Source organism: Macaca mulatta, chromosome 12, assembly GCF_049350105.2.
Source record: "Macaca mulatta isolate MMU2019108-1 chromosome 12, T2T-MMU8v2.0, whole genome shotgun sequence".
In the NCBI taxonomy this organism is placed as follows: Eukaryota; Metazoa; Chordata; class Mammalia; order Primates; family Cercopithecidae; genus Macaca; species Macaca mulatta.
This window is the reverse complement of record NC_133417.1, coordinates 132,423,032-132,447,552: the sequence shown is the minus strand read 5'-3', so window position 1 is coordinate 132,447,552 and position 24,521 is coordinate 132,423,032. Positions and strand designations below refer to the sequence as shown.

Genomic DNA, 24,521 nt, shown 5'->3' with positions numbered 1-24,521 from the left:
GCCAGAAACTTTTTGCTTTTTACAATTTGGCTAACTGAATCCACTACTAAGAAAAGAACTGCAACCTAATGTCAAAAGTCCAGTGAGGCAGCCATGCAAAGGAGGGGTCAAGAATGTGTACACAAGTTTAGAGAGAATTTTTCTAAAATGCACATAATGAAAAAAAGATAAGTCTTTCTATATACTTAAAATGCTCTATTTGGTTTATCTGGTTCCAGTATGAACTTTAAGGATAATCAAATTTTGTTGTTGTGTTTTATTAACTTGATACCTCACTATTTTATATTTTGAGTAATTTGAAATAGTAAAGTAACAATTTAAGTTATTGCTGGTGGAAAAGGAAACATGATCCCCAAAAAGTTAAAGGATATATTAATAAAGAAAGACTTGGAAATGGATACCAAAATGTAGTAGCATAGCAAAAATATTGACCAGGCCTTTCTTAGTAAAAAAAAAAAGTAAGAATGATCACTTTTTGAGGGGCATCAATGAGCAAGGCAGAAGCTGAAATGAAGCTGGCACTCAAGGTCACCTAAGAAGGACTGATATTTCAATAGTTACTATTTCTTTTAGAGACTGATTGAGTCAATCTTAATTTTACTAGGGCTGACACTCATATGTCTGCAAAAGTTGAAGTGCCTCGCAGTTTGCTGATAAGCAATAATTAACCAGCAACTCAGTCCTCACATTCCCTTGTCCATCTTGGGTAACTGCCAGATGAGCTTCCTAGCCAGGGTTCACCCAAGTGCACTTGCTGGTCTGCGTTTGTTGATCCTGAGGGTACTTCTCTCCTCACTTGTTCATATAAGAGGCTTCTTGGCTGAGGTAGAAGGTTGCTGACCCACCAGTTCTTCTGGCTAGACTATTGTCTGGATTCCTGATATCTTGCCAGGGTTTTGAGGTGGCAAGCAACAGAAATTATTTAGGCTAACACAATGATCAAAAAGGAATTTGTTGGAATGACATGGGGGCAGCACATAGAAATTGAAGAAAAGTTAAATAAACACAATTCAGAAAAGAACAGCCCCAGGGCTATTGTGAGAATCAAGGTACGAGAACTGACAGAAAGTTTTTGCAAGGCACTGCTGTCAGGATGAATAACCTCCTTACACTCCCAGTTGAAAATTTAAATTCCTGGGAAAGGGCACTTGACTGGCTTGGCTTAGGTCCTGTGCCCGATCTGTTGACTAAAGGACTGACAAGCAAGGAGGAGAGGGTAGGTCTCTCGAGTGAAATTGACATGCTACCACCAGAAGTAGGAAAGAATAATTGTCAGGGGAAAGTAGCAGACATCCATGTCACTCTGTTTTCTGGTGTCCATGGCTTTTGTAGGCCTGCCTGCTGACTTTGGATGTATGATCTCATCTTGGTTTGGAGTCCTTTTGGCCAAGTTTGGTAACTCCACCAAGTTTGAGTCAATCTTTTACCTGTATGCCCCCTAATGCCTGGTCTGACCTAAAGTCTTAAGTCAAATGTAATTCCAATGAGCCCTCTGATTTATATTTTCCTCCTTTCCATCCACCACCTTGCTCTGGTCTCTGGTTCTGGTCTGCACTGTTCCTTGGGACTTTCACATATCCCTGAGCACCATTTCTTTTCTTTTTCTAATTTACTTTTCAAAATGGGAATGAATCATCCCTTAATTTTATTCTAACTCATAGCTTGTTCCTCCTTCTCCCGGAGGCCCCAGAGTGAGAGTGTGGGAGGTCATCTCTTATGGGACAAGGTTTGCTATGGTGGCCATGAAGAACGTAATCATTTGCAATTTGCTTATAGAACGAGGAACTACCATTCTGATTTTAGAAACAAAAAGTACTGTCCTTCTTGACTTTGAATACACAGGAAAATTAGAGGTCAAAAAGAGCTTATAACAACATAGAGCAGCCCACTCTATTTAGATCAATTCAGTGATTTATCCAACTGAAAAAGCGTAGCAGTTTCATATGTAAAAACAAGTCTGACTTTGGGGAAGCTTCTCTAACTGCTGAAGGTGAACTTTATTAGAGCAGACTCCTAAGTAAATCATTTACAGTATGTTAGTAGATGTTACAGTAGTTGGTATTAGTCTTCTGGTTTCATATCAGAACATATTAATCACATTGCAAATGTTAATTTGTGTAAATAAATAATTCTTGAATTGGATATATGTGTGATAGCTCAAGAGGGGTTTGATTTATATTTTGTTTCAATAGAGGCAGATTAAAATTGTTAACATTTTTCCCCAATACAAAATTGTAGGTGTTAAGGCCTTTATTGCAGGTCTGTTTTTTCTTTTGCATTATATTTGCTTCCGAGATAATAATATAGCTATTATATAATCTATTTCTGAGATTTTAATGCACTATAATGTTTATCAAGCTACTGCTCAACTTGATATAAGGAAGTCAATTTAGTTTTAATTTTGATGCATGGTTTAAGCCAGATCAGCCTTTAAGAAACCTAGAAAAAAGTCTAATAGATTTTATGCGTAAACATCCCCTGCTGGGAGATCATTAAAAATGAACGAGCGAATCAGGAGGGGATGGGATGAGTAGAGTGGTCTAGAAAAAGAGGACAATGCTCTTTGATGCACTGACTCAAAATTCTCTTCCAGTGAGTGAATGATCTAGAGCCAATTTGAGTGTTCTATGGTGTTCGCCAATGGGAGGTCTCTGAACCCACCTCATTCCAGATTCACAGCTGTTGTGAGTGGGTGGAGGGGCACAGAAGTGGTGAGCTGATTGAGGCCGGAGTCTTTAAATCTATCAAACATTTATCACAAGGAAAATAACCAGTAAAGTCCATATTTATTTGTGGCCAAGATATTCCTTTGGTTCATTTTTGGTAAGAGCTGAGACAAATCAATGGGGAATCAGTAGGTTATTGTAAAAGTAACGGTGAGAAAATTGGCTATTTGGGGGAAATTTTTAAAATTTATAGCTTCAATTTATGGGAAATCATATTTTAGATTAAATAAGAAAAGATAGATATATATCAAAATGTTAATTCTAGTTATATTTACAAGATAGAATTTAGGGTGATTTTATTTATGTTTTTGATCATTAGTATTAAAACTGTGTCTGTTATTTCAAAAGGAGAACTTTCAGCATAAAAAAATTATACCCATTACTCTAATTAATAATTCTACTATATATCCGTTATTAAAAAATCAGATATGTAGGCAAAAATCATCATAGACTTGTTAAATATATAAAAACTTTAGGTTAAATGATGGTATATAAACATCATAGGATATTATGCATTCATTTTTAAGGGATACTTACTGATGTGAGAAAATACAATATAATGTCAAAAAAGCCAGATACATAATACCATATGCCATATGATCTCACTTTTATACAGATATATCAAAATATTCTCACTGGTTATCCCCAGGTTCTAATATGAGGAGTTATTTTTGTTTTATAGTTTTGTTTTTACTTTTATCTATGTATCTCAAATATTCACAAATCACATGCATTACATGAATAGTTAGGGAAAAAAAGATCTGTGTATAAAGAATAGTTATGTTCAATCTAATAATTAGTTGCAGTGGCTTCATTTTGAAACTTCACAAAGATTCATCCTCTGAAGGATATTTTAAGAGTTTCCGTAAAAGAGTGCATCACACATAAGTGATGAGTAAATATGCACAAAATGAATTTACACTGCTGACCCCAATGCAGCCAAAAACACATTAATGGAATTTGAGGGAGGCTGTGTACCAAAGCTGGTTCCATGCCTTCTCTTTTAGATACATGTCAAAGAGTTCTATATTTTAAAGACAAGAAAGGCAGAAATTATTACTATTAAATGTTACCCAGAAATATCTCTATACCAGGTATTTTATCTCTATTAACAGGTATTTTCATGGGGGTATCTGGTAAAATCATTATAAAAGTGATGAAATCACTGGCTGAGTTTTAGCATCAGTATTTACACAGGATGGTGTAAGGTAAATATTCTGTTCATTTTTTAATCGGGATAGTCCTAAGGGAGGATGCCATTTCTGCTGATGTTTCAAATAATGTTATTAGAAAATACCAGCAGCAAAGAATGCACTGAATAATATTTTCAAAAACAAGGAACTCCTTAATGCATTCCAGGAAGTTGATACTAGGTCACAAAATAAAAGGAGAATGAAATGAGTATAAAAAACATTTGGACTATTGCTTTTCTGATATTGAATCTCATTCCTGTCTCAGTAATACTTGGCATTTGTGGAATGCTTGACTGTGTGCAAAATGTGCGATTGTATTATTTCGGGAGATAGGAGGGAAGATTTTATGTGCCACATTTTGTGATTCAGGAAACAGAACCTGAATTTGAATTTGAGTGGCCTTGGAATTTTAGTGACTTGCCCAAAACTGTCACAACAGTGTCTTTCTTCTGGACCACGATGAAGGGTTCTTACTGCTGCCGGGCACTGCCTCTTTTAGATCCCAGGGTGCCTCAGATGTCCTTGCCTGCATGACTGCCCTTGTAGGGTGTGGGGATGTCGCTCATTCAGGTCACATGGGCTCTGAATGTTCCGTCTCTGAAAGGCCTGAGCAGGTCACAGCAAGTAGAAGCTCTGAACGGTTTCATGGGCACAGTCCCAGGCACAGACAGTACTCAATAAATCCACATCTCAGTCTTCTGCCTTTCTGCAACAATTAGAGAGCACTGGCACCTGCGTGGGACACGCAGTCTTGCTTCCAATCAGCTGGAACCTCATCTCATAAGATTTCAGAGGCTGCCCTGTTCTCAGTTTTTATTGCTTTTTGGAAAGGATTGCTGATCTGCTTTTGCGTAAGATGGCAAAATAAGAATCTAGTCCATGACTGTAAACCTTGAAGCACTGCTACTAATCGCTGACAAGGGCTTGATCTGGGGCATACACTAGAAGACAGTAAAAGCACCGCCCAGTAACTCTACTTGTTGCTTTCTGAATTCATTACCAACATTTTTAAGCACTTTACTTTGAAGAGAAACTATGTTTTGAAGCCACTGAAATCTTACTATAATATTTTCTGGCTCCGTTGCACTTACACATTTGCTTAATATAATGCCTGCAAGTTCATTGTTCAGTACATTTATCAATCTTATTCCTCCTCTCAACTCCGGTCAAAGTTTGCTTTTCCATATTTACCTTGTTATAGCATGCATAATTTTACTATTGTTCTCTGCACATGTATCTAAGCCCCTCACTTGGTTGCATACTCCATAAGGACAGAAGGGATCACATGAGTTTTATCTCCCTTTGTTCCCAGCATGTAGCACTGTAACCATCACATAGTAAGATATGGAAAAGTATTTGCTGCATTGTTGAATGAATGAAACATTCAATATTTTCTCCCAAAAATAACGTTTTATTCTTCTGTCAAAGGATTAAAGAACTACTAATTCTTTATTGACTTTTTAGTTTTGGTATCTAATAAAATACCAAGTGTGGTGTTAAGAGCTGGAACCACAAAGATGGATGAGACATAAAAACTGTCTTCAAGGAGTTGAGTAAGGGAAGCAACATGGAAATAGGTTTAACTATTTTTAGATTGCAGAGTCCAGTAATATTTCAGTAAACAAAAGTAATTAGTTGATGCTTTTTTCAAGTCTCATGAGGCATTCATCGTTGATAACCAAAGCATTTTAAAACTCAAATTTATCTCACATATTACTTAAGTACTTAAATGGTAAATACAGTGGCATCTGACAGTCATTTTTAATTATCTGAGAAGTTTTTGGTTGGAAAGGGCTGTGACCAGGCATGATGTCTCATGCCTGTAAACCCAGCACTTTGAGAGGCTGAGGCCAGCCTATCACACTTGAGCCCAGGAGTTCAAGACTAGCCTGGGAAAAATACAGAAACCCATAGTCTACAAAAAATACAAAAAGTAGCCAGGTGTGGTGGCAAGCATCTGTAGTTCCAGCTACCTGGAAGGCTGAGGAGGGAGGATTGCTTGAGCCTGGGAGGTCGAGGCTGCAGCGAGCCCAGATTGCACCACTGCACTCTAGCCTGGGCCTCAGAGTGAGGCCCTGTCTCAAAATAATAATAATGATAATTTTTTTAAAAAGGAAAAGGCTCTCCCAAATATCCTTATAACCAGAAATCCCAATTATAGGCCGACTTTCTCCACTAACTTGATGAACATCATTGGATCAGTCTCTCACCTATAAGTCAAGAATGACACCCAGCACTTTGGAAGGCTGAGGTGGGTGGGTCACCTGAGGTTGGGAGTTCGACACTAGCCTGGCCAACATAGTGAAACCCCGTCTCTACTAAAAATACAAAAAAAAAGTAGCTGGGTGTGGTGATGTGTGCCTGTAATCCCAGCTACTCGGGAGGCTGAGGCATGAGGACTGCTTGTACCTGGGAGGCAGAAGTTGCAGTGAGCCAAGATGGTACCACTGCACTCTAGCCTGGGTGACAGAGTGATTCTGCTTAAAAAAAAAAAAAAGAAAGAAAGACATTACCTCATCATCTAAATCAGACATTTGGTAAGAAAGCATCTGCATACATAATCATTTAAAATATGAGTTTAATAAACATCTGATTGTATGGAACTCTAAATATAGTATACACAAACTTCTTTCTTTTTTCTTTCTTGTTTTTTTGTTTTTGAGACAGGCTGTCACTCTGTTGCCCAAGCTGGAGCCTCCACTCTGCGGGGCTCAAGCGATCCTCCTATCTCAGCCTCCTGAGTAGCTGGGACTACAGGCACGTGCCACCACGCCTGGCTAATTTCTAAATTTTTGGTAGAGAGAGGTCTTATTATACTACCCAGGCTGATCTTGAACTCCTGGGCCTGGGTAACAGAGTGAACTTTTTGCCCCGGCCTCCCAAAGTGCTAAGATTCTGGGTGTGAGTCAGCATGCCCAGCCTGATGTTTTTTCCCTTCTTCACAATTGTATGAATAGAAGATTTGTTCTTACTGTATATCTCAGCAACCTCAGCATACAATTTTTTTCCTTTCCTTATTAAGAACTTCCACTTTCTCAAGTAAAGGATGCACTTTATGGCTTTTCTTTGGCATATCCCAGTGGTCAACGTTACAAGTCTTGTGTTTGGCACCATCGTTGAGTAAAATACGAGCCATTTGAACACAAGCATTGTGATACTGTGATAGTCACCGTGATAACCCAGAGGGTACTCAGTGACTTGCGGGCCGGGAGCATAGACAGTGTGGATCTGCTGGAAAAAGGGATGATTCACGTCCCGGTGGGACACGGCAGGATGGTGTGAGATTTCATCATGCTACTCAGAACGGCGCACAATTTAAAACTTGTGAATCGTTTATTTCTGAAATTTTCTACTGAATATTTTGGAACCCATTGACCACAGGTAACTAAAACCCCAAATAGCAAAATAGCAGATAAGGGAGGACTACTGTATTTCTAAATACATAATTGGAAATGACCAAAATGTTCAATAACAGGGCATTACTTACATAACTTATGGTACCAATCTACAATAAAGTTCTCTATAGACATTTAAAAATAGTATTTAGAAAAATAGGCCGGGCGCGGTGGCTCAAGCCTGTCATCCCAGCACTTTGGGAGGCTGAGGCGGGCGGATCACAAGTTCAGGAGATCGAGACCATCCTGGCTAACATGGTGAAATCCCGTCTCTACTAAAAATACCAAAAAAATTAGCCGGGCGTGGTGGCGGGCGCCTGTAGTCCCAGCTACTCAGAAGGCTGAGGCCGGAGAATGGCATGAACCCGGGAGGTGGAACTTGCAGTGAGCTGAAATTGTGCCACTGCACTCCAGCTTGGGTGACAGAGCAAGACTCCGTCTCAAAAAATAAAATAAAATAAAATTTTCACCAGTCTGTTGTTAGGAGGAAAAAGCAGAGTGGGTAAAAAAAGTATCTGGAAGGAAATAAATCAGCATGTTAGCAGTAATCCTCTTTGGGTAATATGATTATAAATAGTTTTAATTTTTATGTTTCTTTTCATACTTGCAGACATTTTCCAAATTTTGTACAACACATTTAACTGCTTTTAAAAAGCCAGCATGCAAATTCTTTAGCTTTCCCAATATCAGCATAAACAAACAGCATAAAATTATCCCATCATCCTGGTTCAACAAAGAAAATAAATATCTGGTCTTGTTGTCTCTCCAGACAAACTTCGTCATTTGATACAGAGAAAGAAGATTGCAGATTTTTCAACTTCCCACTTGTGGAACTTTTTTCCTTGAGAAGTTCATGTAATAACAAAAATATCCCGGTGGGAAAAAAAAATCCAAGGACCTGACTGTTTTGTCTATGTAACGATAAATCTCTCAAAGTTTCTAAATACACTTGAACTCATTTTTAAACACGGGGATCACTTCTCTAAGAAACCAGTTTGGAGAGACAATCTAATTAACAAACACGGATCTTGAAGATTGAAAATGGAAAACTCTTAACTTACCCTAAAACTACTACTAGAAAAATAAAAGATTTTTATATGGCTGTGTTTCAAATAGCTCTGAAGGTTACAAGTTTTAAAGTCATGATCTCACTGCAATAATTAATACCAAAATGCTGAGAAGATAAAATATTCTTTAAATATACATGTGTGTGCAAATTTATGTGTACACACTCCTATCACACATATACAATACCAACCATGGTATGTGGCAGTATTTATTTTTATACCCTAGAAAAATGCAAGAAACATTTTTGATAGTCTGATATTGTGTGTACTAAGCACTAGAAGTGGGGTGGATTTTTAACCTTTCATATGTACATAAATGATGATCAAATTAATGGCACCAAATCAATTAACCGGGACAGACTGAGCAATTGCCATGTTGATGTAGACTAGTTCTCTTCCGGTCCTCTTCTTCTGAGGAGCTCCTCACTACTTCCAGGTCCTTAACTGGGTTTCATCTTTCTCTGCGCTAAAGTCCTCTCTGGCCTGGTCCTGTGTCAGCTGGGATAAGGGCTCTTGGACCTAGCTTGGCATTCTTCCTCCGGGCTGCACATCCACATTTGGCAAATTCACACCCATCCCAATGAGATTGTGTCCATCTCCCTGTGTCCCATCCCCCACCTCACCTGTAGCAAAATACTCAGCATATTCCTTCAGGGCCAGGAGTTCCCTTTGTGGTCAGTAAATACACTCAGCTTTTAACATTTCATGTTATTTCTTTTTTTCAAAAGCTCTGTTGGTCTTGGTTTATTTTATTTTATTTTATTTTATTTTATATTTTATTTTTTGAGACAGAGTCTTGCTCTGTCGCCCAGGCTGGAGTGCAGTGGTGCAATCTTGGCTCACTGCAACTTCCACCTCCCAGGTTCAAGTGATTCTCCTGCCTCAGCCTCCTGAGTAGCTGGGGTTACAGGCGCCCGCCACCACACCTGGCTAATTTTGTATTTTTAGTAGAGACGGGGTGTCACCATTTTGGCCCAGCTAGTTTCGAACTCCCGACCTCAGGTGATCCACCCACCTTGGCCTCCCAAAGTGCTGGGATTACAGGGGTGAGCCACTGTGCCTGGCCTGGTTCTATTCTTTGACAACACAGGAGTGGTAAAATTGGAAGTGTCTGGCCTCTCTCCACCTCTGGGAGGCCCTGTCCTGGACCACATCCCTCAGTGCTTCACAAGGTTGTCACCATGTCCAGCCTCAGTCTGCTTCCCTGACCACCTCTACCTAATGTTAAAAAGTCTCCTTCTCCATCACCACATCCCATCCTCTCCTGCAGCACCACAATCTGATGTTACACATTTGTCTGTTCACTGGGCTGCTGCCTTCTAACTCCATCATGGCTGGGGATTCAGACTGTTTTGTTTACCAATGAGTCCCAGCACCTAGCCCAGTGCCTATGTCTTCTATCCTAGGGTCTGGCATTGAATAGTAATGATAAGAACATAATAGTCGCTAGGCCAGGTGCGGGGGCTCACACCTGTAATCCCAACACTTTGGGAGGCCAAGGCAGGCAGATCACTTTGGGTCGGGAGTTCAAGACCAGCCTGGCCAACATGATGAGACCCCCTTCTCTTCTAAAAATACAAAAATTAGCCAGGTGTAGTGGCAGGTGCCTGTAATCCCAGCTACTCAGGAGGCTGAGGCAGGAGGATTGCTTGAACCTGGGAGGTAGAGGTTGCAGTGAGCCGAGATTGTGCCACTGCACTCCAACCTGGGTGACAGAGCAAGACTCCATCTCAAAATAATAATAATAATCGCTAGACTAAAAACGCTGGATATGCATTCTGTATCAGGCGCTATATGGAGCACTTTTGTCTGCTATAAATATGTTGTCATCATTTTCAGATAAGAAAAACAGAGACCTTTTCGGAATTTACTTGGCCAATGTAATACTAAACCTCTTACCCTGTCTGGATGCTAAAGATAATTTGATTTCTAGTTTAAAATGAAAGGCAAGGTGTGGTGTGTTGGTTTTCAATATATTTCCCTTGCCCCATTCCTTTTTCCAATTGTTTTCCATTTTGTGATGTGTTTTCAAGTTTTCCTGTACATAACTTACAATATTACAATGCTCGTCAAATTACAATGCTAATTTGTATAGCTTTAAACACTGCAGCCAAGGCCAACTATCTTAATTTTCTGGAGAAAAAGATGCACAGATATTTAGGCACAACTCAGCCTGATTTTTTGCCTTCAATTAAAGTGTTTCATTTTGACAAATATTTATTTCTTATGGGAAATAACCAGATAAAGTCTATTCTCTCCACAGAATGACAGTATCACCTCCTCTCCTCTGGATGCCACTTACATAGACCCATGCTGTCCAGGACAGTGGCTACATATGGCTATAGATGCTTGAAAATGTGGCTCATTTGAATTGAGATGTTCTATAAATAAGTACAAAGTACACACCAGACCTTGAAGACTTAATAGGAAAAAAAAGTTTGTAAAATATCTCATTAATGTTTACAATAGTGATTACATATTAAAATGATAATATGACAGATGTATTGGTATAAATAAAACATATTAAAATTAGTTTCACCCATCTCTATTTTTTAATGTGGCTACTAGAAAATATTAAATGTAAAGTGACATATGAAGCTTGTAGTCATGGCTCACATTATATATCTATTGTATAGCATGGACACAGATATTTACCTGAAGTTTTGTAGGTGTGTGGAAAACTGTTGCACTAATATAATTTAATTTAGTCTTGGTTAGGAAACGGACCTGAAACCGGAGGCCCTAATTAGCATTTACATGAGGAACACCTGGAAGAATGGAACGGCTGACATGGCTACTTTGAGAAAACCAGAGCCAGGGACTACATTTTGGGAGATCAAGGTGGAACCTGGAGTAAGGTGCTTTCTTACTAGATTTGTACTTAAATCGTCACCATAAAGTGAAGCTTCTGTCTAATCTTTTTTGCTAAGAAGAGCAAAGAGTTTTCTGTTGTATTGAAAGGTTTTTATTAATAGTTCCTAATTCCCACTGATGTCTAACACTGAGAATTTTTATTATAGAAATGATATTAAAACTAACATTTTAAACTGTGATTGTCACAGGTTAAGTTTTCCCACTGAGCTTCCTTTACTTCATTTAGTAGCTTTGCTTGAACTCATTTTTTTTCAGTTAAAGAGCTTTAAGAGCTTCTTTATGTTTGTAATAAATCTTGAGACAACGGGCAGAATGTTACGGACTGAAAGTTTCTGTCCCTCTAAATTCCTAGGTTGAAGCTGAAGCCTAGGGTAATGGTCTTTGGAAGTGAGGCCTCTGAAGGTAATCAGGTTTAGATGAAGTCACGAGGGTGAGGTCGTCATGATGGGATTTGTGCCCTTATCAGAAGAAACCAGGCCAGGTGCCGTGCCTCACGCCTGTAATCCCAGCTCTTTGGGAGGCAGAGGCGGGTGGATTACTTGAGGTCAGAAGTTTAAGACCAGCCTGGCCAACATGGTGAAACCCCATCTCTACTAAAAATATAAAACTTAGCTGGGTGTGGTGGCCTGTGCCTGAAGTCCCAGCTACCGGAAAGGCTGAGGCAGGAGAACTGCTTGAACCCAGGAGGCAGAGGTTGCAGTGAGCCAAGATAGTGCCACTGCACTTTAGCCTGGGCAACAAAGCAAGATTCCATCAAAGAAGAGGAAGAAGAAAGAAGGAAGAAGAAGAAAGAAGAAAGAAAGGAAAGAAAGAAAGGAAAGAAAGAAAGAAAAGAAAGAAAGAAAGAAAAGAAAAGAAAAGAAAGAAACAAAACAGAGCAGTAGCTCGCTCTCTCTCTTTCTCCCTACCCACCCACCCCAACTACCATGTGAGGATATGAGGAGAAGTCAGCAGTCCGCAAGCCAGAAAAAGGGCCCTTACCAGCACCCAGACATTTTGTTACCGTAGGTAGCTAGTCAGGCATGAGCAGGGCAGGAGAGGGCCCCTGCCTCATCAGGAATATCAGGCAACTATCATATGATGATCAGGCGGTTGTTGAACAGGCTTTGTAAAATAATAATTGGTTGCAGCCAGTGCCAGGGAAAGGCAGTCTACCAAGAAATGAAAACACCTGAAGGTGGTGAGCAGCATCTTCCCGATAAGATCTCAGGAATTGGGAAAGTGGGCTCAAGCATGCACATTAAGAGGCAAAATGGCGGAGTTTAACCGGCATATGACCTTCCAGGCACATTGCACCGGTAAAGGAAGAACGCCTCAAGTGAACAGGCATACAACGCCAGTGAACACGCATACAACGCCAGTGAACACACTGTGCATGCTCCCCTCTGAAGCACTGGCAGGTCACTGCGCATGCGGACAGCCCATCCCAAGGGAAGAATCATGAGTGAAGGGACCCTGGCTAGACCCCAGAAGTATGCCAATGTATAAAACCCTAAGTTAAAGGTGAAACGAGGCACTTGCCTTTCAAGTTGCCCGCTTGGCCCTCTTCCAAGTGTACTTTGCTTCCTTTCATTCCTGCTTTAAAGCTTTCTAATAAACTTTCACACCTGCTCTAAAACTTGCCCTGGTTTGTGGCGGGCTCCCAAGTGCCTAGGCCATGCCTTACGACTGCTGCCCTTACCGTTTGTCATATGATGACACTTGACTACATACGGCTTTAGAAATAAAATAACCCTCATAACTACCAAAAAAAAAAAAAAAAAAAAAAAAGAAAGAAAGAAAGAAAGAAAGAAAGAAACTTGCCCTGGTTTCTCCTTCTGCCCCTCAGTTGAATTCTTTCTTCTGAGGAGGCAAGAATTGAAGTTTCTGGAGACCCACACGGATTCACCACCAGTAACAATTTGGGACCCTGATCTTGGACTTTCCAGCCTCCAGAACTGTGAGAAGTAAGTGCCTGTTTAAGCCACTCAGTCTATGGTATTTTGTGATGGCAGCCCAAGCTGACTAAGACAGATGCCAACAGCTTCATTCCAGAAAACTACACACATGCGGATTTTGCTCCGTCATACACATCAGTTATTTAAGATCTCAACTTTCCTGTTCAGAGGTGTCAGTAAACGTATGGCCATAGTGTACATGTCTTAGGTGGACTCTCACAGGCGCCCACTCCTGTGTTAGCTTCATTTATACCCTGAGCGTGGCATACGAATTTACGTTCGCTATCTCAAAGTGTGTGAATCTACATATATAAAGTTCAGAACAGGCAGAACCAAAATATAGCACTTGGAATAAGTATTTAGATGATAAAGGCATTTTAAAAAGCAAGGAAATGATTATTAGAAGTCAGATTCTAGTTTCAGGGAAAAGAAAGGGGACTGTGGCTGAGACAGATGCAACGGTGACTTCTGGGTGCTAGCAGTGTGCTGTTCCTTGATCCGAATGGTCTTTATGTGGGTATTCGCTAATAAGCCATTAAATGCTACATTTGTTAATTCACTGTTCCGTATTTGTTCCATATTTAATAATAGTATACGTTTTGAGAAGTCATTTTGACTAGATTTTATCCCACAGCAATACAAGGATGGTTAACTATTTTTAAAATAAATTAATTTGCTACCTTGACTGACTAAAGAGTATATGATTTTTCTTAAAATAGATACAGGTGATATAAATGATAACATTAACATCCAGTCATCAAGTAGAACGATGACAGTAATATTAGGGAGTGAAACTCCCTAAACTGATGAGAATTATTAAAACTCTATAGAAAATTTCTTAATAAAATATTAAAAATATTTCCTTTAACTTCAGTAATGAGACAAAAATATATACTATTACTGCTTTTATTTAGCATTGCCCTGAAGTGCTGGTGATATGGCTTGGCTGTGTCCCCACCCAAATCTCATCTTGAATTGTAGCTCCCATAATTCCCATGTGTTGTGGGAGGGACTTGGTGGGAGATAGTTGAATCATGGGGGCGGTTTCTTGTGGTAGTGAATAAGGCCCATGAGATCTGATGTTTTTATAAGGGGTTTTCCCTTTCACTTGGCTCTCTTTCCCTCTTGCCTGCCACCATGTAAGATGTCCCTTGTTCTTTTGCCATGATTGTGAGACCTTCCCAGCCACGTGGAACTGTGAGTCCATTAAATCTCTTTTTCTTCATAAATTACCGAGTCTCGGGTATGTCATTATCAGCAGCATGAAAACAGACTAATACAGCTGGTCAGCACAGTAATACAAGGGAAAAAAAGGCAGAAAGGTTAGAAAGGAAGAAAAACTAATTATTCACTGACAATGTGATTAGTTACATAAAAAAACTAAGAGTATCTACAAACTGTTAGAAATAATAAGAAAATTCAATAAGATTGCTTGATCCAACATCAAAAATTAAAAAAATCAGTAGCATTTCTGTGCACCATCCATGTGTTTATACTTCAGCAACAAGCAGTTAACCTACCTATATGTTCAGTGCAATACCAATTAACATCCCACAGGAATCTTTGATGGATCTTTGATGTGCAGATGCTAAAACTCAGCCAGAAGAACAAAGAGGAAAGAATATCTGTCATAAATTTAAAGAATAATAATAACGGGGATAGCGGTTCTATCTTCTACTTGTCCTACCAGATATAGATTTAATGTAAACATAGTGATCAAAAACAGTGTGGTATTGGTGAAGGGCCAAAAAAAATTAGACCAATGGAATAGAGAGTTTACAGATGGACCCACATATAAATGGTATACATGTTTGCAGCTATAACACTGCAAAACTTTGAAGGAAAGAATATACTATTTGATTTAAAATGCTGGGACAATTTGTCATCTACATGGAAAAAGATAAAAGTAGATCTCATAAGCAGAAAATAATTCCATGATTAAGAGATCTAACTGGAAAAGAGTTAAACTATGAAACTTTTTTTAAATGTGGGAGAACATTCCTATAATCCCAGGAAAAGAAAAAAAATGTTTGACAAGGTACAAAAGACAAAATGCCAAAAAAAAAAAAAATCAGTTTGAGATTATAGTGAAAACAGTATTATACATGAAAGCACTAACTCAAAGATAAACCAGATTGGAATAAAATATTTGCTATACACTTTAATGACAAAAATTTTGTATCCAAATATATAAATAACTTCTAACTAATTAGCAACAAAAAGGTGAAGTTCACAATAGATAAACAGGCAGAAAGTTGTACTATGCAGTTCACACTGAGGGAAATATAAATGGCCAAGTAAAATACGAAAAACTTTACAAACTCACTAGTCAAAACAAGATCTCATTTCACACCATTAACATCTAAGCACACCAAGCTTTGCTGAACATACAGGGAAACAAGCTTTGCTGAAGATATAGGGAAACAGGCACTCTGGTACATTGTTGGCACAACCCTTTTGCAGATGAATTTGTCAATTCCTAATATATTTAAATTTGTTTTCTCTATGAACTTAGGAATTCAAATTCTAGTTGTCACAATGGTGCATATATCAAAATATGCCTTGCAACTTTATAAAATGAAAATATAAAGACAAGCTTACTATGTTTAGGAAGATGGAAAAATAAACCATACTTTATATAGCTGGATACTAAATACTACAAATACATTGTATCTATATGTACCAACATGGATAAAATTCAAAAACATAATATGGAGTGATAAAAAATAAGCTCCAATAGATATGTATAATGTGAAACTATTTATTACATCTGAAAGACCACAAAACAGTAATATTTATTTTTTACAGAGCACACACACACACACACACACACACACAATGCAAAACTGTGCAGGTAAATTACATACATAAACTTTTTGGGATAAAAGAGGGAGTAAATCATGTGTGTATGACTTTCTGTATTCAGATTTTTTTTTTCTTAAAGGTAGAAATCTGAGAACAAACAAGTCAAAGTATATTAATACTTGCTTAATCTCAGGGATAGATAAATTGGTGTCTGTTCCATTACTTTTTGTTTTCTAATTTAACTGAAAGTGCTTAAATTTGAAAATGAAGTCTGACGAGAAAGCATTCTCCCCAAATGCAGGTGTTTTTCAACTTTTAATACTTGCTTCTCATATTGTTGCCCTTTCTGGAATGCTAAGGCAAGAAGAAGGATAAACCATGATGTCTTAATGTGTGAACATCACCTTATCCAGAAATCAAAGACGGGGCTTTCTATACCTCCACTCCCAGGTCTGTTGCCTGAGACAAAAACAAGGTGACTCCCTGTCTCAAGTGGGTGAGCTGGGTCCTGACAGTTATAAAACCTGGGGATGCGCTGGGCAGCCAGCCTGGAACTGGATGCCTGTGCAAAGCAGCAGAGATATTTCATTCTGGGCACATCAGTACAAATTGTGTGGGTGGACAGTTCCACCCCGTCTAAACAAACTTAGCATGTAGAGTCAACACCACTGCTATTTCCCTGTTTTGAGAAACGCTAAAGTAAAACTGAAGAAATTTAGAGCGAAACACATCCTTAACTAGAGTAGAACAAAAATAATAAAATATAATGGCTCCAAAGTTACATTTAACTCTCACTTATACATTGTTTGGCCCATGCTATGTTTTTGTGAAGTTTTGGCTTATTGCTAATATTTAGAATTTGGGAAGTTTCTAATAAACACTGGATTCCCAACTTCCCTCTTGAAGTGATTCTGGCACAATTGGGCTTGACTTCTAGCATGTTAACAACTAGGCTCTGAAGATTGTCTCTTACCCCATTGCCTTGCTCCTTACTTCACCTGCTGGCCCCATTGGGGTTTCAACTCTCTCATTTTACAGATGAGAAAACTGAGGCTCAGAGTGGTCAACAGCCTTGCCCAACAGCAGAGTTTCTCTGTGAAGGGAGCCATGTTGGTGCACATTGCCTGATTATCAGTGAATGCTGTGATTCCTTTTTCTACAAGATGAAGGCACATTTCATTATTTTACTAGCATATTCTCTCTAACCCGGCAGGTACACTGGAAATGATAATCCTGAAAACTTTTTAATGAAAGACTTACTTCAAGTGATGAGAAAAACAATACAAATGGATTAATTTCAGCAAGAAGTCACCAAGATGTGGCCGAACCCAAAGCAGTAAAGTTTACATATAAAAATAATAAAGGAATATAACAACAGAATTGAAAAATGGTATAATTAGAGTTTGCATGGTCCCCAAGCATTACTTTTTCAGACTGATCCTTACACAAGTACAATTCTTCCACCCCTCCCTGATCTCATTCCTCTTCTAAATTCAGAAACACGTGCAAACCCTGCTCTGGATCGCTTCTCCAGGCTTCCCCACAACATACATTTCCTTTAGGATTTTGCTTTTTTGGATTTATTTGTCCTGGTTCAAGCTGGTAGATAATCCCCACTGACTTGCATGAGTTTTATCTGTCGTGCCCAGCAGCATTTAAATACCTGGACTGGGAATTCCTAATCTATGCAAAGTGCATTTTTGTTAGAACCAGCTACATAAAGAGATGACATGGATCACAAATGTCCTTTAGAATGTGAAATAGTGAATAACCTAAATATAAAATGATAGGGAAATGGTTCAATTAACTTTGGCATATTGTGAAAAACTGCAAGAAAGCAAAAAGAAAAACAGGAAGATCTTAAATACTGACATGGACTGGTCTACAGGTTGCAAAGGAATACAGAACAGTATCATTTATGTTAAAAAGCCAACAAAACATACATAGTTTGTGGGTTCATATATGTGTGTGTAAATGCATGGAAAGTGTTTGGAAAACAACATGAAAGTGGTAAGAGTTGATACCTCTTGGAAGACAGGGAAATGGGGAGAGACATGGGGGTGTCGGAGAGGGCTTTAGTTTCACCTGTACTGTCTGCAATGTCTTCATTTAATTTAAATAGGAAAAACTTGGATGATATGTGACCATAGGTTCTAAAATTCTTTGCATGTAACATATATAAATATTTCTGTGACCGTTAATTTCCAATCATAATCTCAATAACATTTGTAAAAACATCTGCTCATCCTTGGAAATGAAATTTCCTATGCCACGTTATCACACAAATTAACTTTTTAAAGTGTAAAAATAACACAAAGCATCTGAAAAGTTAACTTTCACAAGGTAAAATCAAGTGCACACATGGAGGGTGCACAGAAATGCTACTGATTTTTTTAATTTTTGATGTTGGATCAAGCAATCTTATCGAATTTTCTTATTATTTCTAACAGTTTGTAGATACTCTTAGTTTTTTTTATGTAACTAATCACATTGTCAGTGAATAATTAGTTTTTCTTCCTTTCTAATCAAGTAAAGTTTACTTTCACAAGGTAAAATCAACGATCTGCTCTAGGAGGCACAATCGTTTCGAGGACAATCAATTTCTCTTTAATGGCAAAGAATAAGGAATATGGCGCGGATTTAAATAAATCCGGTTTCACTCAAATTCCAAGTCAAAATCAAAGTAACAGATTGCTTAATTGATTCTAACCTGAGTTCGATTTCTAAGGTGCTCTTAATTTTTCAGTGATAGCGTTTGCTTTTCCCAACAATAGCAAAGGAAAACTGGAGGGCAAGTTTTGCAAGGAAGAAATTGAGCCCCAGAGAGGTCAGGATTTAGTGCGAGGTCCCGGCTAGGAAGAGGCGGCTGGAACTCCCTGCAGGTGTCTCCTGCCAGCCCTCTGTGCGCTCGGCCAAGCTGCTTGATTTGATTCACCAGCCTGACACCGTGCATCTCCACATCCGGTGTTCTCACGTATCATCCCTGGCGATTACCTATGCGTCTATTTTTTAATTTACTGACCTCTGGAGGCCTGTCCCCGCCGTCTCTGATTCCTAGGCACTGGACAAACCCCCTCCTCGCTTCTTCCCCCTGCTCCGCGCATTCCACCTGTTCCGGGGCATCCCCGCTCGCTTGCTCCCTTCCGCACGCTGCCTGTCCCGGGACCTGCGTGAAGCCCGCAGCCCCGCCACTAGTCGGGCAGCTGCTACACTACCGCGCCGCTGCGGGTGGGGCCAGCGTGTCCCCCGGACGCGGGGAGGGGGGATGGAAGTGCGGGGTGGGGGTCGCGCAGCCCCCACTCACCTTGCTGGCCGTGGGCGCCGCCGCCAGGAGCACCAGCAGGAGCTGCAGCAGGAGCACCTGCGATCTGGGCGCCGTCCGGGGGCTCATGGTGGGCGCGCGCTCAGAGCCCGGGCGAGTCCGGGGACTCGCAGGCTCTCAGGCCACCGCGTCTCCTGCGCAGCGCGGCTCGGGGAGCCCGGCTGGAAAGCTCGCCTCGCCACTCGGCCGGGGCGGGTTTTGTAGGGCTCGGTCGCACGGTTCGTCCCTCCCCACCCAGGCTTTTTGGTTGTGGCTCCAAGGGAGGGAAGACGTGGCTCAGGTCCCGCCCTCGTACCCCCCTCCCTCCCAACTTACCAGGCAGTGTCCCTTCCACCCGGGCATCGTGCCCAGGAGGCGAGAAAGGGCTGGGCGCCTGCGGGGCAGGTGGGCGCGGATCCAGAGTAAGGGGTTAAGGAGGTGATGCTCCCAAGGTCCGGGGGCCCAGGCGGGGAAGTGGGGTGCGGGTCCGAGGTGGGGAGTTTGGGGGTGTGCGGTGGGGCGGTGGCTGCGCAGGGTGGAGGGAGTGGCCAGCGGCCCTGCCCAGATTAAGCGGGAGGCGCGCCGGGCGTCTGCACTCAGGAGGCCCTGCTTGCTCCCCGCGCCCGCGGCGGTCCGCGTTCCCCGCCTCCAGCCCGCCTCCAACTTGCAGCCGCCGGGCTTGGCTGCGAGAGTGCCGCGAAGAGGCAGCGGGGCGCGGGTGGATTGGGGCTGGAGGTGCGCGTCCCGTGGGCCGGCAAGGCGGCAGCTCCCGGCGCTGCGGGCCGTCCCCACAGGTAAGGCTCCCATAGTTGGGGCAACCGCTGTCCCGGGGCCCCTGCACCTGCCTGGGAGGGGCAGTGGAGGGAGCGTGGCATTCAAGGGGTGGTGGCGGGCCCGGCTGGGGAGTTGTGGCCCGGGGGTCACCAGAGGAGAGCTCGTCTGGCTCCTGGGCTTGTCTGCCTGGGCTTTAAACTGGGTGGTGTGTGTTTTGATTAATTTGGAGGCTCGAGTTACCGGCCTGGCAGTCGGGGCACTCCAAAATGCCAAGAGAAAGAGGCAGCTGAGGAGAAAGAGAAAGCCCATCTTATTCTCCGCTGAGTTGAACTGCTTTTCAGGCCAAATCTTATCTGCGGAAATGCAGGGCAAAACAAGACCCAGCTCTGGTCAGGGTGCGCTCTTCCTGGGGGTGGCCTGGGATGCAAATGTGCCAGGGCACCGTCCTCCAGCAGGCTCTCGCCGTTTCCTGTGCTAGGGACCACACTGGCTCTGGTAAAGCAATTAGACTCCTTCTCTGAAGAATGCTGTGAAATGCATAAAATACAATTAAATCAGAATCAGTTTTATTGGAACGCAATTATGGAAGCCCTCAAGTCGTGATATAGTAACTAACATAGGTGCATCATCATTATTGCATTAAATAGCTAGCTTTAACAGCAGGCCAATTAAGCAACTGTAATATCAAAGTAGTGATGACCGCAAATGGTATTTTGAGATAATCGCCCAAACTGAAATGTGACATGAAAATACCAGTGGGTGCAAACTATCAAGAACTGCCAATACTACTGTGGTCTGTTGCCTATGATCATAAGGGAGGACATGTTGAACTTCTGTGACATGTTACTAAAAATAAAGATGCAACTTATTTTCCTATGTAAGTTTCCTATACAGATCACCTGAATTCCATCCTCAGGTTAAGAATCTTTGCTTTGGAACAGTGTTGCTGATATTTGCTGCAGTTGGTTTCAGACAGCAAGTATGATCTATGCAGTTGGTCACTGATTGTAGGGAACCACTTTCTTGCAGTTAAACTTGGGGTCTATTGGTGTCTTAGACCTTTGTAGCCATGCAAGTAGGCAAAACCTTAACAGTGAATGAAGACACTCCTCCCATTCCTTTTATTTTGACTATAGCGTGAATCTTACTGTCTTCTTTCTGTCTTTTATGCCAGTGATTCTCAACTGTGGTTGAGCATTAGAATCTTTGGGAGGATCAAAAAATGTTGATACCCAGACCATTCCAAGCCAATTTTAGCAGACTCTCTAGCTGTTTTAAAATGTCCTGTACATTGCCATGCACAATCAAGTTTGAGAGTTCCTGTTTTCACGCACATGTTGAATTAGGATATATTCTTAATAGAATAATAAAAAGCACATATATTAAACTCTTCATTACAACTTGGGAACACTGCGGAATGTATGACCATATCGCAGATGTTGCAGTGTGGTATGCAGTAGCTTCTTTCCATTGGTAGGGAAGGTTATTCTGGAAACTTCTGCCACTCTTGTGGAATGAAACAGCAGGTGTTCTTGTGATGAAGTGACAATGTCCAAGAGTTCTGAGAGTCACATGATTATCTTTCACAAACTGACAATATTTATTTTAAAAAATACAAACAAAAATGTCTCAATGCTAATGTTAAATGCTGCTTCTCTTTGCCAAATTCCAGAAGATTCCTCAATTTGAATTTTAATTGCCTTTTCCTGAAACCAGGTCATTTTGTTGGAGGACTAGACTTGGTTTTATCAACTTTGGAACAGGAGGTAGCAGTCAACTGCAAGTCATTTCTGATGCAGATACAGAGCCGGAAAGAAACTTGTGATGTAAATACAGCAAGAAAGAGGCAATGCTGGAGAGCTTGACCTCTGGAGTAGACTCTGGAGTTCTGAGTCTTTTCCATACTTACTAGTGTGATCTTAACCTCTCTGGGCTGGAGTCTTCCCTTCTATAAAATAGACATACTCACCGTACCTACCTCAAGGAGTTGTTGGAGTCTAATAAGCTAGCAAAAACCCTTTGTGCAGGATCTTCACACAATAGTCACATAGTGAAATTTGATTTTTTTTTTTTTTTTGTACAAAGGAAAATAGGTGGCCCTGATGAGAATGGTGGCATGTGGTAGAGATGCTCTTCTGAGCTCAGTACTAAAACAGCTGGAGGCAAGCATAGCCCATGAACTCCCTTGAGGTTAATACACTTCCAAGGCCTCTAGAACCTTGCCTTGGCATCCCTGGGAGCTTGTTGGAAATGTAGAGTCTCAGGTCTCACTCTGGATCCACTGAATCAGATTCCACATTCACCAAGATCTGCTGGCAATTCATTTGCACCTGGTACTTGAAATACTGAGAAGCTGCTTCTCTAAAAGCCATATTAGCCACTCATTCCCCACCTGCTACCTTTAGAACAATGTTTGACTGGCTCACCAGGTGGTGTTAATTAACTGGAAGTCTTGATTGTTAAACAGTTGTCTCTGGGTCAGGAGAGTTGATTTTTCAGTTGGTTCTTTAAATGTAAAACAATAAGAGGAAAGGAGGATGGTTCTTTTTGTACATTCAAAGGACATAGAGGTCTCTATTTTTTACTTTGATGCCATGTAGGGGTTTTAAACAAAATGAGTGGCTATTGTCTTTGACAAGTCCTGTATAATTTGTAATCACAGTATCATGTCCGTTTTCTGTGCAATGTTTAAATAGTTGTGTCTGCTTCACTTCATTTCAATGTAAGCCCCATTAGGACAGGGGCCATTTTTGTATTCTTTACTGATGTTGATGAATGAGTGAGGCTGTTACTGTTTGCTGAATGAATTAATGAATGCACAAATGAAGTTGAATGGCTTGTCAAATTCACCCAGCATTCACACTTAGCCTGTTTTCTTCCTAAGTTCATGATCTACCTCTAGCCTTTATTGTAGAGGGACGTGCCTCTGCTTTTGATGAGATACAAGATACACCTCTTATGCTGCCCACAGCTGCTTCGTTAATCTTGTTTTACTTCATCTCCCCTCTTAGCCATCCTTTTTCTTTCAAGAACTTTCTCTTTTCAACACCTCTGAAACAATTAGGCTCTTCGGTGCTTTTAGAATCTGAGTGATTACCAACTCATGTCAGTTCTTGCCATTGCATCTCTGAACTCCTTCTCTACTTCTCTAAGTTCATGGCTCCTGCCTTGCACTATCATCTGTGGATTATGGTAGCCATCTAGCTAGTTTTCTGTCCTGCAGTCTTTCTACTCTGGAACTCATCTGTGTAATTATCAGAGTTACCAATTAAAATTGCACATTATGCTAGCAAGGACAGGTGACTTTAGGGATGGTTACAAACAATTCCCCCAATCCAGAGGCTTATCATTATGGAAGTTTTTTCATCATTTATACTACATATTCATCGCAGGACGTGGGGAAGTGGGAGTGGGGTGGGGGTGCTCTGCTTATTGCAGCCACTCAGGGACCTCCTGGAAATTCCCTCTCAACATCATCTTCTCTAATCACCTCAGAAGGGGAAGAGAATGTGCTAAACTAAAACTACCCTACAAGCTTCCTCCTGGATGTGACACAGGCTACTTCTACTCACATTTCATTGACCAAATGGATCACTTGATCATGCTTTATTCTGTAAGGGGCAGAGAAATGAAGTCTACCACATGTCTGGAAAGAGAGGGAAACAGGTGGCAAATGTCAGTAATACCCATCACACACATTGTGCCACTTGTTTGTTTAAAAGCTTCCAAAAGTTCCCCTTTGCCTTCGCAACTGATTTCACATTTCTTGGAATAGAATAGTGTGGTCTCAGGTCAACTTTTTTGTTTTATCTCTTGTGTCATCCCAAGCTTTTTATGATTTCTCTGGTTCACTGTACACACTTCCTTACCTCACACCCTTGTACTTACTATTCCCTCTGCTCGAAGAGACCTCCTCCTTGGTCTGTGTTTTAGACCAAGGTCTGTGTTTTATACCACCTACCTGTGCTTTAAGACCTAGGTCAAGGATTAAAGAGCGTGGTTCCTGTGAACACCTTTGTCCAGAACTTTATTATATAGCACAGAAATAGTGTGTGGTGATTTATTGTTCTGCATTACAAAACTTTTGAGGGCAGGTACAGAGATTATTTGTTAAGAGTATTAGTCTGTTCTCACATTGCTATGAAGAATTACCTGAGACTGGGTAATTTATAAAGAAAAGAGGCTTAATTGACTCACAATTCTGCATGGCTGGGGAGGCCTCAGGAAACTTACAATCATGGTGGAAGGCACCTCTTCACAGGGCAGCGGAGAGAGAATGAGTGCCGAGCGAAGAGGGAAGCCCCTTTTAAAACCATCAGATCTCATGAGAACTCATTCAGTATCATGAGAACAGCATGGGGGAAACCACCCCCATGATTCAATTACCTCCCGCTGGGTCCCTCCCATGACACATGGGGATTATGAAATTACAATTCAAGATGAGATTTA

The 24,521-nt window shown here is 40.9% G+C and overlaps 2 protein-coding genes across 6 annotated transcripts in view; one reads left to right on the top strand and one right to left on the bottom strand.

Moving 5' to 3' along the window:
* The window catches only part of COL4A3 (collagen type IV alpha 3 chain), a 149,510-nt gene extending 127,819 nt beyond the window's left edge, over nt 1-21,691 (bottom strand). For 4 of the 5 annotated variants that reach the window (XR_013402206.1, XR_013402207.1, XM_077957715.1 and 1 more), the window contains exon 1: nt 19,635-21,691. Coding sequence is in view for 3 of the 5 variants with exons in the window: in XM_077957715.1 (XP_077813841.1) it covers nt 19,635-20,381 (747 nt within the window). In the remaining 2 variants the exon portion in view is untranslated. Of the gene's footprint in view, nt 1-19,301; nt 19,598-19,634 lie in introns of those variants that run through there. The other variant, XM_028831162.2, reaches the window with a different exon arrangement.
* COL4A4 (collagen type IV alpha 4 chain) overlaps nt 19,047-24,521 on the top strand; it is a 155,161-nt gene continuing 149,686 nt past the window's right edge. The window contains exon 1 of the mRNA XM_001110249.4: nt 19,047-20,092. The gene's annotated coding sequence lies outside the window, so the exon portion shown is untranslated. The remainder of the gene's footprint in view (nt 20,093-24,521) is intronic.